The 15,192-nt window shown below is 43.6% G+C and overlaps 1 protein-coding gene across 6 annotated transcripts in view; it reads left to right on the top strand.

The window, feature by feature from the left end:
• meis2a (Meis homeobox 2a) overlaps positions 1 to 14,318 on the top strand; it is a 275,413-nt gene extending 261,095 nt beyond the window's left edge. For 4 of the 6 annotated variants that reach the window (XM_041812277.1, XM_041812278.1, XM_041812280.1 and 1 more), the window contains 4 exons: positions 7,574 to 7,632; positions 9,752 to 9,862; positions 10,313 to 10,411; positions 14,180 to 14,318. In XM_041812277.1, coding sequence (XP_041668211.1) covers positions 7,574 to 7,632; positions 9,752 to 9,862; positions 10,313 to 10,371 — 229 coding nt within the window. In that variant the 3' untranslated portion in view covers positions 10,372 to 10,411; positions 14,180 to 14,318. The remainder of the gene's footprint in view (positions 1 to 7,573; positions 7,633 to 9,751; positions 9,863 to 10,312; positions 10,412 to 14,179) is intronic. The other 2 variants (XM_041812279.1, XM_041812282.1) reach the window with 1 other exon arrangement.
• The last annotated feature ends 874 nt before the right edge of the window (positions 14,319 to 15,192 follow it).

The raw sequence follows: 15,192 nt of genomic DNA, 5'->3' as shown, positions 1-15,192 counted from the left end.
TAAAAAAAATGCCTAACCCTAAGTCAGCCTTTCCTAAACTTCAGAGTGCTCCAGCCCAATTTGAGACTTAAAAAATGTTCTCTGCAACCCTTGTGCAACCATACCATGAGACTGAACTATTTACCTGTAATTTATCATATTTTTTCAGTGCTTTGGTTTTGAAATGCTGATTCAAAAAGGTCAAATTCAAGTGTGACTTTTGCTGTTCACACTGTCAGAAAAAAAAAATCAGATATGAGTCACATATGAGCAACACAATCAGATTGAGGCCACTTTCAACTGCAGTGTGACCATAGCCATAATAGTTGTCAGTAAACAAGTGGTGCAGTGGTTACTTTAGCAAAATCCCAACTTATGTACATCAGTGAAGGACCACAGGTAAATTAATGAGAACATAGGACAGAAAGTTGCTCCTGCGTCTGAGCAGCGTGCTTAAATACAGACTTGTAGCTGATGACTTTAAAATGTATTAGTATCAGAAATGTCCTCGACCCTTTCTGCTTCCACATCTGGAGGCTTACTAAAAACAGCGGAGACAAGGAGAGGGAGTAGAAGACAGTGGGTCTTGCCCTGTCAACTTTTCTTCTTCTTGTGTTTTCTTTAGCTGGCTTCTTGCTCTTCTTCGTTGGTGGTTGAATAGCAGGTAGCAGACACTTACTAGTAGTATTATTGCCACTTAGATTGACAGGTAAATACTGTCACATTTGTTTACTCTAAAATAATGGGTTGGATTTATTTGTCATGGGACTACATGTACAAAACTGTGATGAATACAAATATTGTCACACCCCTGTTTATAATCATTATGTGTTAGCTAGAATGCAACATTTAGCAGCTGTCAGGCTACTTAACTAGTGTATTAAAGGTGGAGGTAATCAAAACAGAGGCAATGAGGCAGGAGGGAACAGAAAACTAGCTAGCTTGCAAACAATGTTAGAATACAAATGTGAAGTTCAAAAGTGCAGCCAGTTCCACTATAAAGCATAGAGGCTGCTTTACATTACATTTAAAAATGTATTGTGTTGCTAGCTGTAGATTAAGCTACTACTGGAGCAACTTAGCATCAGGCTAGCTTGATTGGTAATCTTTAATTGTACCAAGATAGAAATTGCTGAACATCTAATGATCCCTTTACCATAAAAGAAGTCAAAACCAGACTTTTATCATGACTTATTTAGCTCTAGGATTTAAAAGGAATAAAAAATAAGAAATTATTTCTATTTCTGTGCAATAGTCGAGGCTTTATCTTCAGGGTTAAAGCATCAGTCGAATACTACAATACTCCACACTGCAGTGTTCCACTTTGTTTTTACTGACAGAAAATCTGAGAAAGAAAAGAGACAGAGAGAGTGAGTGAGTGTGCCGCAGTGCTATTGATTTATTTTAATTAGCTGCTCGTTAAAACGTGTCAGTTTGCAACACAAATATATAATTCTTTGTCTGATTTTCCACTCGAGTCTTAATGACTCGTACTCCCCGGGTTTCAGAGAGGAATGACTTCTGCAGCGAGACTGACAGAGCAGTGCAAATGTTACTCATATGAAGGGGGGGATGCCACAAAAGGGCAATGAGTGGAGTAATAAAAAGGGAAAGAAAAACAGGTCAGTGAAAGTCCATGGAGGAGAGGTGAAACAGTGCCCCTTGGAGAGGCAGACAAAAGAGAGAGGAGGGGTGGATGAGAGAGAGAGAGAGGTAAAACTATGTAAACACAGTGGTTGCCCTAAACGTGGGCCCTCTCTCTGACGTTCCTAAAAAACGATCCCGCCTCGCTCTACTTCACATCTGCACTAAATCAAACACGGGGGTGAGGTAATGTTCGCCCGGCTTATGTCTCTTAACTCCTGTTTTAACTTAAAGAAGGGAAGAAGGGATAGGAAAAGGGGGAAACTCTGCGTCTGACAGGATGAGCTTGAGGAAGTTTCCTACTGTATCTTATTTGGAGTCGAAGAGTGAAAAGCTCCTTTGTTGTAGTTTATGATAAATCCACAGATACTGCTGGCTCAGTCTGGTGGCAAGCTATGCATAAACTGTTACGGGGGGCCTGTTAGGACCATGTGAGCTGATTCAATCAGTGTTGTTGACACTACAGTAGATCAGTGTTGGAGGTTCAGTAGCCCCAGACTTCCCCACCATCTGACCGGACCATAATTAGTGTTTGCTTACACAAAACACACCCTTCTCGTGGGGTTAATTTGCATGCACTTCCTGGTTAAAGGACACTCAATGTTCTACTCCTTTCCTTTTTTTTGAAGGAGGGATCAAACTAAAGCCTTCCTCCTTTGATTCCACTGAGTTGTGACTCAATCGCTGGAGGTTTGGAATCTCTATTTCGGTCTGACGCTCAAGTATGGAAGCAATGATCTTTAATAGGAACCAGAGGACAGCCATGTTTGCAAGCAGCGATCAGGGATTGAGTTCAGCACGTTCTTGTTCAGATTGTGTTGCATCTAATCTTCCTGCAAAGACAAGACGGAGGCCCTGAATATGACTGACAAACGGAAACTTACTCCCCCTCTACCCTGGCATATAAGCTTTAGCAATGGGCATGTGCAGGTCAGCCATGAAGGCAATAAACTGTCAACAATTCCTGTTCAGTCTCTTTGCACGCTCTGCAGACCTACATTTCTCAGAGAAGACATGTTCAGTATTTCTCTGTTTCTCTCTCTGGCTCTGGCTCCGTTTCTTTCTTTCATCACAAACTCGTCAAACGAGTGACCCTACTCCTGATTGGCTGGGTTCCCTCCACTCTTCACAGCAATTGGCCAGCCAGACAGCGAGTCCCTCACTCTCTCTCTCGTTCTCTCTCTCTTTCTCTCCCTGTTGGCCGTGCTCCAGGGTAGGGTGGTTTGGCATGACGATTTCTCAGAGAAGGAATGCTGACAACAGGAGCGAGTTACCAGGTGTGGCTGCGAGTCAGTTAACCAGAAACAAGGCCTTTCTGACAGATTGAGATGAGGAAGCAAGAAAAAAACAGAAGAATGAATGCAAGCACTGAGTCAGACGACCTGGTTTGCAGTGATTTCATCTGAATCACCTCTCATAGAATCTTTCAGCTATGATGCAGCTAGTTTGTCCCATTATAGGACAGTCCATCAGTCAAAATATGGGCACTATGTACATTATGGGATTACATAAGCTCCCAATCAGACCTTGGTGTCTTCTTCTGTTTCCAAACTGTAAGCCCCGCCCCCGCCCCACACACACACACACACACACACACACACACACCACCACCACTCACTGGGTATAGCATAACATTGCATGCTAGCCAGGGCATTTAACACCTAAGCAGGCTCTCTCTGAAGCCCCACGTGTATGAGCAGATATTAGTAACCAGGGATGCCGTGTTGATCCAGCCTTGTGGAGACCCCTGTTTCAAGTGGACTCCTGCAGCCTTGGCTCCATCATTCATGTCTGTCTGTTATTTTCCCCTGGCTACAACTCAATAAAGTCCTATGTCTTCCAGTGTATTTTCACATACACATGTTTTTGTGCACACGTGGCTGCTCTTGCAGATTTTCAGTGTATGTCAGTGGGATGTGTTACTGTTGCTCAGTTGACATGGATGTGAAAAGAATGTGCTGATATGTGCGCGCACATATTGACTGACATGTGCTTACATATTTGCATGCATGCTCCAAAGCATTCTTAGATCTGTAAGATCCTATATTGTTTTAAAAAATATTAGAGGATACATGCAGAACTATGGGATGCATTACACCAGGTTAGTCCATTCATCTATATTGGATATTTCCTTTCGTAGCCTTTCCTGGTTAAGCACTTTTTTAGCCAGCCTTTTTGCTGTCTGTAATATACTATGATTTTTTCAAGATTGTACTTTGGGTCTTTTCAGGGCCATTTTTTAATGGGACATCTGAAGAAAAACAGGAGAGAGTGGAGGGAAAATTCATTAAACGTCTGTATATGAGCCTGCTCTTAACCTGACACATCACATAGATTGTTTCATATATCTATTGCATGGACATGTTTCACATTCATCTGGGTAACCTCACATAAACAGTGTTTGAGAAGGGCAGGACTTTTCAGAAATTCTTGGAAAGTGATTGGACAAATGTTCTGTCTGTCACATGCATTACAAGCCAATGAGACAAGAGAAAAAGAGGTAGCCAGGCATGCAGTTGTAACCAGGCTTGATGGTGGATAAAACTCGTGCCAAGGCCAGTCGGGAGAAGTGCAAAAGCATCTGCTCTGCAAAGAGAAGCTTTCAGTCTGTCTCTTTGCTCTTGTTTTAATAAAGAAATGTGCTGGTAAACTTGTCACCATACTATAGCTACATCTGAGCTAATTGCTACACCAGCAGCCACTGCATATACAGGCATACAGTGCAACTAAACTCCACCTGTAACTGTAGCAAACTCATGTCAAAGCAGACCAGGAGAAGAGTGAAAACATCTTACTTTAGCTTCATCCAAGCTAAAAGCTTTACAAGCGGCAGCCATTTCTACCCTCTCCCAGTACAACTAAACCCCCCTGCAGATACTGCCTCGTTCTTCTCAAATTATGCTGATTTGGAGACCTAGTACAATCTATCAGATTGGAGCTTTGTAAGATGGATTTGCCTGATGACAAACATGGAATCTGGACAACCAATCTGCTCTTAGCTCTTCCAACTGAGCCTATATTATGAATTTTCAACTAAATTGAGACCACAGTAGGGCGACCCTAAAATATGTGAAAATGGTTTGCATGTTTGTTTCCCACAACACCTCCAACAATCTGTCTGATTTATCTAAGATCTGTGTTCCATTTTTCCAAGAAAATTCTCTATGATGCAGAGCTTTTTGTTTTCCATTGTTTCTGACTTGAAAATGTGCATCTGCGAGAGCCTAGCTGCCCACATTAAACAGCAGTAGACCGCCGGCCCCACCAATGCCGCTTTCTCCTAGGGTAATGTACACATTCTGAGCTGTATCCTGAGGAATGACCTCTACACAACCCCCTAACCTTGCCTTTAATTATTTGTTTGAAGACAGCATGGAGTTCCCATGCTGAGAGGTGTACTGTGTGCTCATGTGTGTTGGTGTTTCTGTGCTCTAACACTGAGCAGAAGCAGGCCGTAATAAGCTAGACCACCAGATGTAGATAATAAAACATGGGCTTTTTTTCTTTTGTTGGAGTTTTTTTTTTTTTTTTTTAGCTAGTGTCCCCTGTGAGCCTCCTGTTCTGGTTAGCCTACAGACACACTGGCGGGACTTGTGGTCATGTCTATGGTGTGGATGTGTGGATTTACGGTGCGCACGTATGTTTTAGCGAGCGGTTGGGAATTCCGAATCCCTGTGGTCAACCTCTGTGTCTCTCTCAAGGGGGGGGCGGTGAGTCCTCAGATCCATCTATCCATCTATTCGTCCATTGCCTTCATCTCTGGAGGATTCCTGGTGCTGTTGTTCTAAGCACACACCATTAGCAGCTCACGGGTCGAGGGAAAACAGTGTTATCAGGCCTGGCTCTGATAATCTCAATTGGCTTTACTCAGGCTGATAAAAGGTGCTCTAAGGCCACAAGAGGGGCCCTTGGTCAACCCCCTCTCCCTCCAGTGCGCCGCATCACCTCCTGGTTACTGTGGCAACTCACTTAGCGTGCAAAAACATAGCAATTGTGGGCGTATGTGATCCAGTTCTTGTCGTCCAATAGGGAATGTTTACAAGAAGCAGGAAATAAATTAAATATCCTTGTGTTTGTGCAGCAAGAAATTACCATTTCAGTGAAAACAAACACTCTACAAGCTGAACATTTTCCTGTTTATTTAACGTCGTACATTTCCTTTAAGAAGTCTAAATCTGAGAGGAGGTTCTGAAGGAAAAATTCAGCATAAAAGTCAAAAAAGGAACAGCACTTTGATCTTACAGCTCACTCCTGAGTCCGTGGAGTATTTCCTCTGCAGTCGCTGGAAACCGTATGGGCAAGTTTAGCACCTGGGAAGAACATTCCTAATATTATGTGTTTATGGTTATGTCCCAGAATAGGTAAGAACGCATGTGGTTGTGATTTGGAGTCCCTCGGTGCGTCTAGAAAGGGAGAAAGCAGGACATATATTTTGAAAAGGCCTTGCACTCTGGGCTTAAAGAGGGAGTGTGATAACAGGAATGTCTTACTGTTTACTTGCTCAGCTGGTTCTGATGCTGGAAATGTCTCTCACTCTGAAGCAATGCAGGCATTTCTGACAGCAGCGCTATCTAAGAATGCGGCAGAACTTTCACAGCTGCCCTTAAATCATGAATTACAGTAATATATATCCAGTCCATCTCTCTCTTTTGCTTACTCTCATATGTTTCATCTTTTTTTCCTCAAAGGGGGCCCTGCATACTCCCCTGCGTACCTGCACTCTGGATGCCCCCTGGCAAATGAGCGCTGCGTCTTTCTTTTTCCCAACCGTGCATTTTGTACGTTTAACCATGTCACTTTGAGCCGGGCAGATTACAGGCGTTTAAGTTCATTGGAGAAGGTAAGGGCAGGTATCAGGGCTTCATGGGGGATTAGGAGCCCAAATTGGTTCCAGCTCTCCCTTCCTTCTAATGACCAGTTCTTCAGCCCTGCTGATGGTGCAGTGGCCCGTACGTTTGCAGAGGGTGGTAGCGGTGCTGTTTTTTTTTTCTCTGCTTTACTGGAACCAGTGAAGGACTTCATGCTGGACAGCTCTGACGTGATTTGAAACCCCACTTTAATATCAACCACATGGTGATACCTGTAGCGCTGAGTCCACCAAGAAAGGTGGAGCGTTTTTTTGGCCGTCCCAATGTAAAAAAGGGTCGCCCCTGGCTGGCAGTCACCTCTAGATGACCTCCGGCTTTACACTGGAAAAGCCACAGGAGCGAGGCCGGCTGGGGAGGCTTTGTGGAGCTGCACTTATTCGCTGCTGTGGCGGTGATAAAACTTCAGACAGCCTAATTGATGGGCTTGCTGACATAACAATACCTTGTGAAAGCACAGAGTGGCCCATGCCTGGTCCTCATTTCTAGACAGCTGGAAGGGGAGCAGAACCCCCTACAATGCAGCCAGAGTGGGGGTCCCACAGAGGGGAAGGGTTGGAGTCATGAAAGGAGCCATTTGTATGCTACACTTTGCTAACGTAAAGCTTACTTTGGAATTCCAGCGGGTGATAACGCTGCAGATATAATATTGAGTTGGAGCTTTAGACACGTTATGCACCATATGAACAGGCTGCAGGAAAAATGAAACACAAAGAGAGGGATGTGCCACGACCAGGGTTCCTCTGTGCCCGAGCTGCACTTAATACTTGAGGAATGTCTCCCTGGTGCCCATAGCAACCAAACGTAATCAAAAGCTTTATTAAAAGCGGGGGGAATAGATCATAAGGAACATTAAAAGTATCCCTCACTGGGTTCCCAAGTCAGCACACAATTGCCCTTTTGTTTGTTGCAGTTTTGTTGTGCGCGCCTCTCTCAAGGACTCGCTGGGTAATGTTGCCATTAAGTCATGCAACACAGTTTTGTCTTTGTGCTAGCTTGTGATGAATCTTTCTGTGTGTGAATGCAGGCTTGATTTAACGTTTGTTTTTCTCCTCTCTCTGTTTTTTCTCTCCTCTCTCTGCCAGGTTCATTAACGCCAGGAGAAGAATAGTACAGCCCATGATTGACCAGTCAAATCGAGCAGGTAAAGAAAAAAAGAGCGGATAACTCAGCCAGCATACAGCAGACTACTGCTTCTCTCTTTCTTTCTTTCTCCAGCATGAAGACACCCCTTTAAAAAGCTTCACTGGCATGCACATCATGCCTGGAGCCCAGATTTTTTTTTAAAGGGGGCTCCCTTCATTTACTGCCCCCCCCCTTTAAAAAAATCCCTCCTCTTCCTTCGATTTTCTCTATGAGATGTGTTCAGCAGCAGTGCAGCTGTTTGCTGATTGACTCTAATTGGAGATTTCCCATTCTAAGTGGAGGGAGAGCTATATTAGCACTCTCTCTGTGAATTACTAATTGGACACAAGAGGAGCGCCAAAAAGCTAGCAGCAATTTATGAGTTATCTCCTCCTTCTTTTAGGCTTTTAAGAAATGTACCAGTCCAAGGTTGGGGGGGTAGTTGTAGTTATTCTGCTTGGTTATATTTTATTCCCAAATTTTTATTGATTTAAATGTTAAAGGTATTGAAAAACAGACCCATCCATCAATTTTTAGTCAAATTTTCAATTTGGCAATGTCAAAAAATGTATTTTTACCAGAAAGGACTGGTCTCTTGCCTCACTCAGAACCAATATTTCACCAAAAGCCAGTACAGGGAGACAGCTGAGACGGTTAACCTCTATTTTACACTGAATTTTTCTTTGGATGTTCATGAGTAAAACGTGCATACGCTGGTCAAATGATACTCAATCCTGGTCTAAAATCATCCAAGGCATATCTAAAATCAAGCCAAAAACTCAAGGCACACCATATCCACACAAAATACCCTCTTTAAATCTTCTTAAGAAACACTGATCTTAGCTAATATAAAGTTCCACTCTGGGATGATGATGTTTATTTTCCATTTCTGTAATGGTCAGATTAAGAGAAAAAAATGGCACAAACAGAGTGATTAAATGCACAGTATGTAAATTCCAAGTGGCTCGTAATCAAAATAATAACAAAAGATAAGTAGAGACCAGCACTGCTCAGCTCCGCCCACCTCCGTGGCTAACTTCTGGTTTTGAACATAGGACTCTGTTCAACAAAAATAACTCTACACAAGGGGTATTTACCTAACATTAAACCATTTTTTTGGTTTCATTGATGGATTTCAAATAATGAAGGCGAAAGCAGTTAAAAGTGTGGAAAATGTGGAATATTAGCAACAGAGAACAGTCTGGTGTGTTTCCAAATCAGATATTTCTGAAAGTATACTCTCTTTCAGCAGTGGTTCCCAACCCCATTTTGTAGCTTTTAACACAGCACCACTTTATCATGCAGAATAATTCAGCCACGCTAAGCTTCAGTGACAAAGCCAAGTAATGCTATTTTGTCTTAAGAAAGAGGAAAAAGGCAAGCCTTTTGTCTTAAAAGGTCCCACACATCAGGATACAGATTGTTTAAAAAAAGAGCATGATCCATGAATGAACTGAGATGCACTTCCAAATGTACAATCCCTGCGCTCAGCATGCAACAAATGTTGTGCCAAACAACAATCTCTTCAAAAACAGCATGACTAACAGCTCCCCCTAATCTTTACGAATTACAGATTATCCAAGATAATACTGTTATAGTGCCAGAATACACTGGGTTCTACAGTCTGCAGGGAGCATTAGTTCATTAGGGCTAATTAAAGACAAAACAAGATGCATTTAATTGCTGGTGTATCTTCTATCGTGACAGTTAATCAGGAAAACCTTTGATAGAATTGAGTCCTTCTGCAGGTTAAATAAAGATTTGTATGCTCTGTTTAGGAATATTATGCTGTTGGTATGACTACTGAGTGAAAGAATTGTCTGCCATGGCAGAAATTCTTCTCATCCTGTCAAACTGCATGCTTTCTCCTCTCAGCTAGAGAACAATGTATCTCCTGTATGTGTGGTTTTGAATGACACTGGCTGAGTGTGTGTGTGCTTGCATGCAGTAGGACCGACTGTATGCGTGTTTGCATGCCACGCGTCAGCCAAATGCGGTCCACAAACATGAGCACAATGTCTTACAGTATGTTTGGGCTGAAGCTGGGACAATTGCTGATTGTCTGGTGTGTTTTCTCTTCTTCTCCCACTCCTCCCCCCTCCTCCCTTTTTTCATGTCCACGTTTTGACTACAATCAGGTTTTCTTCTTGATCCTTCAGTGAGCCAAGGAGCGGCATACAGTCCGGAGGGCCAGCCAATGGGCAGCTTCGTGCTGGACGGTCAGCAGCACATGGGGATCCGACCAGCTGGTGAGTCTTTCCGGCCCACATGCCTGCGTTTTAAGACACCAGTTTCACCCTGAGTTTTGGCAGAGCTGATCAGCACTGATCCTCTTGTCTGCAGCATGAGATTTAGTGGCCTCAGCACGAAGCAGGTCCCCAAGTTAAACCTGACACTAACAAAAGCCACAATAACAGCTCGATCAAGACGCCCCCCTTGTATTTTCTTATGCTTGTTTTGCTTATTTTTCCCTTTAATCTAACAAATCCTTCACAAACTATCACAACAAAGGGATTTGTGGGATGCGATGCAAGATAAATCACTTACACCACTTCTTCCACTTCCCTTTTTTCCCCTAATCATTTTCCATCTTAAGCTAACCAAACCTCATCCTCTCTATCAGGGGCTTTCCTCTGACCCTCTCTGTGATTCAGACTCCTGCTGACCTTTTTTTCTGGCGTTTATCTCTTTCCTTCCAGGGCCTATGAGTGGAATGGGGATGAATATGGGCATGGATGGGCAATGGCACTACATGTAACCTTCATCTTGTAAAGCAAAACGCAAAGAAAAAGGGGGAAGTAAGTACTGGGCTCTTTTCCTTCATTTTCTTTACACTTCAGGGCTGTGGGGTTTATTTCTTTTCACCAATGGATCCTTTTAAATCAGTGTCACCCTGGCCGTAATTTCAGAAACACAATAGAACTACGAGCAGCACTGAAGGTCCCATTAGTATCACTTCCTGTTGCCAGTAGGGGGCGCTATGAGGAGAGGTTTGCATGTGGGTGTGTTTAGTGTGATACTGTTGTCTTGCAAGAAAGAGCAGAAGGCCACAATATATTGTAGGCTAAAGTTAAAGTAGGTTAAAGTCATTTGGCACCATCAAAAATGCCTTAATTTTGCACATGGAGACCAAAAATCATAAGCTTTGGCTGAATGCTGTCCAGGGGCTGAATATTTAAAGGAAATATTCAAAAAATCCGAGTCGGAAATGCTCAATTGCCAGAAGGGGGCACTGTGATAGAGTACTGATAATGATGTATTAATGTATCCAGGATCAATGTGTGATCATCCCAGTGAAGTTTGGTGATGACTGACATAAACACTGAAAAGTTAAATGGCATTATTTGTGGATTTTCAATGCAAAAAAAAAGTACAAAAAAGGAGATTAAGTTTGGGCTCTGGTCACGGCACTACCCCAGGGTGAAAACTCACAGTTTGCACAACTTTAGATCTCCAGGTTGTCTAGTATACGCAATAAAATAAATTTGGAGTCAATCGTATGAAATCCCTCATACTAGTTTGTTAAAATATGAAACTTGTGAATCGTCCTAAAACGTCAAAATTGGACCATTAGCTGTTTGTAGTGCGCTTCCTGTTCCTTTACATTTACATACAGATTTTTAGGCTCATAGCTCTTACCCAGTCCTCTATCTCCTGTTTGGGGCTGCTGTGAGGGCCCTGTGCGATGGAATTGCATGATTCTGACAAAATCTGAAAATTTCCACAGGGGGAACATTGTTTGTAAAGTTAGGTGAGTTTTTGAGCATGTTAAAGCCTCCAGATTAGCCATTCTTCTGTCAAAAATAACATACAGATACAGTAAATTCCTCGCCGACCCTAGGTTGGTGCTCACCCCCAATGTTCACCCATTAGCGAGCATGCATGGGTGTTTTTAGAAGGATGTTTTAAAGGGGGAGGGAGATGAAGTCTTGGGAAAAAAGGGGGGATCGTCCCGGGACAGTGAGGATCTGACTTGTGGCGCCAGACAAACAGGAACAACAACAGAAAAAGAGGAGGGGGATAAAACAACCTGGCATGGCGTGCACAAATTTATTTATCACAACAGCGCCATCGCTCTCCCCATCCCGGACAGCCAATGCAAATGTTGGACATTTAGGGAAAAAATAACATCTCCTGGGGAAGGGGCTGACGGGGAGAAATTAAGCAGGCTCCAGTGAAGCGATAAAGAAGGAGAAGTGAAACTGTCCTCCGAGTGACATAAATCTGTCCGGGGAAGGATTGATGCCCAAATTATCTTATATGCAAAGACGGGAACAGCGCAGTACATTACGCTCCCCGAGCGAGATATACGGGCCGTGGGTGACATGGCCGATCCTTCACTGGGGGGTTTGGTTTGAGCTGTGTAAAGGGAGGAATGAAGCAAAGGGGGGCTGTGTGTTTTGATTATTTTTTACTGGAGGGAGACGATTTAAGGGGGGGCCGGTCTGACCTGAGACTCAGAGACAAGAGCAAGGGAGACATTGAGATAAATTTATAAGGTTGTAGACCCAAGCATGAGTGCATCTAAAAAGGAGGGGATCTCTTTCTCACATACAGATACAGTCTCACACATGCACAGCTAAATGGCGGCGGCCTGATTAAGCCGGCCATTCTGCCTCCCGCTAGCGCCACAGTGCTGACATTTGAAAAATCAAGACGTATCACATCCCGAAGGCGGCAGGGCAGAAGAGATTTTATTTTAACACCTAAACTCCCTTTGCCCAATGAGGCACAATATAATAACACTTACCTTGATTAAAAGAACCCTTTATATGTAAATGGAGACTGGATTTTCCAAAGGGTCACAGCGGCAATTCTGCCGACAGAGATCATTTCACCTCCTCTCTCTCTCTCTCTCTCTCTCTCTCTGTCTGTCTCTCATCCCCTCCTGTCTTTGCTAATGGCGGCAGGAGAAAAAAAATCAGGAAGCAATGTTCCCTAAAACAGCCACACAGAGACAACATTTGCTCAGGTTGGCTAATTCTTAATATAGGGCTATATAATTTTGAGACTATTTAATTACGTAACATACTTTATGCTTCATGACCAATTACATTAATAGCTTAATACAGAGGAATATTATCCTCTCTTGATTTGATTACGCAGCCACACAATATGGTGTATTTGGTACTTAATTATGGCCAGCCATTGAGCAGGACTGCTGTGCCATAACAGAAGTGAAGCGAGAGGATGGAGAGAGAGAGGCCTCAGTTATTGTCTTCAGATGGTTTTACCACTCTTGTTAATAAAGGAGGGGGTCTCAGATCTACTTAACGGAATGACTGTAGCTTACAAGACTGGAGATTACCAGCTTACAGTGTCAAAAACATCTGTTGGGCCTTTTAACAGGGCGCTGCTCGAGGTTATATGGAGGAGAGGGCACCCATCATACCCCGGCACCCTGAGTGATTTATTTCGTTTATGACCCCGGTAGTGAGGTTTTAAGAGACCTGCTCTGACAAACATGTGCATTTCAAATGAACTGACATGGACTGAAGTGAGGGAGGGGGGTGTGTATTAGAAAATGGCACAGCTTTCAACCAATAAGGCTGGTCATTAATCTCAGCCCTTGCTATCTTTTTCTTTTTCCCCTCTCCTTGCTTCGTCTTCCTCCCCTCACCGGGGCCCTCCAGTGTAATTTCTTAATTGCAGTGTACTAAGGTGGAGGAATGCAGAGAGTGAGCATGCCCAGTGACCTTGCAGCGACCTCTCCCCTCCTATTACAGCTTCTAATCCCCCAGGGGTTCACATTACAAAGCAGGGCCCAGCCCCAGACCCAATCCCCAGACCCAGGCCCCCTCTGGCTCCAGCGGGGGACCCCCTTGTTTCTCCCCAAGGTCCAGGCCCTGAAGAGCAGCCGTGTTCCCATACTCCAGCTCCTGGCTCCAGGAACAACCCCCCCACTTCCTCTTCTCTCTTTCTGATTACAACAAACAGCAAACAGTGGCAGAGCAGAGCCGGCTGTGTGACCCAGGTCCTGTCACAGTGTGACACATCCAGCATGCTGGGGTCTCTACACATATGAAGTAGAGTCCATCTTTTAGTGACATCAAAGTCCCCCACCTGCTCTCCCTTTTATCTCCTGTGTTTGTTTCCTGCCCCCCTTTTTTTCCTCCATGAGTTGTTCATGCAGCGAGCCTTAATGCTGGTTTTCTTCAGCTAATTGACTTCCTAAATAATTTAATAACTTCTTTAAGGGATTTTAAATCAAATATGTTCACAAAAAGACGCTCCTCCCATGAGAGGGTGTCACTAAAACCGGCCAGGGAATTGACTGCTCGGCTTGTAAAAGTATTAGCACTTCTCCACATCAATACACCCGCTTCTCTCCACGACTACAGTGTCTGTCTGAGGATGACTGAGGATCATTTTCCAACCTGAGACCTGACCACAATGCTTTTGGGCATTGTAAACCACTCACCATGCCCCTAAAATAGCCCCGGCCAATAATGTCTCTCTTTACTTGTCGAATTGTGTCATAGAAACCTGCTAAGCCCTATGATGTCGGAGTTGTGTATAAAACGAATTGATGGAAATACTGACTTGTGTTTTTTCCCCTCTCTCAGGTCTGCCAGGCATGCCAGGGGAGTACGTACCTCAGAGCGGTCCTATGGGCATGAGCATGGCCCCACCAACCTACACCAACCCTCATCAGATGACCTCCCAGCTCCGACACGGACACCCTCTCCACGCGTACCTGCCCGACCACCACCATCCCCACGCCCACCACCCTCATCACCCTCACCACCCTCATCACCCTCACCCGCACCCTGCCATGCTGATGCATGGAGGACCCTCGCCGCACCCAGGAATGACCATGTCTGCACAGAGACCCCCTTTGCTCACCCCCATTGACCCCAGTACTGGAGGACAAGGCCTGGACATCCATGCCCAATAGTATAAGGGAACTTTTTGTTACCACAACAGCAGCAGCTACAACAAGAAAAAAAGAAGTCAGCAGCCCACAATAAATCCTATTTTGAGACTATTTTTAAGAATAAAAAGCGAACCCTTTTGACCAGAATTTGACACTAAAGAAACAGAATTCCAGATGAGCTGTGATAAATCTTTTTTTTTTTTTAAGACTTGTCAATTTTCTTACTTTCATCCAAATGGAGGACCAAGCTGACAAGAACACTTTGTAAAGTCTTGGGCTTTTGGTAACAGAGGATGTTTTGACGTACATGTGTGCAAAGAACGGACAAAAACGCACACCAAACACTCCAATACACACTTTTTTCGCACTCACACACCATCGTAAACATGTTCAGTACACTTTCATGTCTTCAAAAATAAAATCACTCTGGAAGATTAAAAAAAAGAAACAACAGAAAGACTCCAAGAGTTATAACTACTGTAGTATAAAAGTATAGATAAATAAGTTAAAACTTGTGCATTTTTTTGTTGATCACCTGGTTTATGTTTCCTGAGCTAGTTTTAGAATTCAAGGTAAACCTTTTCTCTCTCACACTGTGTGTGCTCCTTCCTGGACGAGAAACTGTCTCGCAGCACAGCACTAGACTAAAAAAAAAAAAAAAAAAAAAAAAAAAACAATAAGAAGATGGAACATCTAAAAAAA

Source organism: Cheilinus undulatus, linkage group 18 (assembly GCF_018320785.1).
Source record: "Cheilinus undulatus linkage group 18, ASM1832078v1, whole genome shotgun sequence".
In the NCBI taxonomy this organism is placed as follows: Eukaryota; Metazoa; Chordata; class Actinopteri; order Labriformes; family Labridae; genus Cheilinus; species Cheilinus undulatus.
The sequence above is the reverse complement of the archived record's forward strand: the minus strand, read 5'-3'. Positions and strand labels throughout refer to the sequence as shown.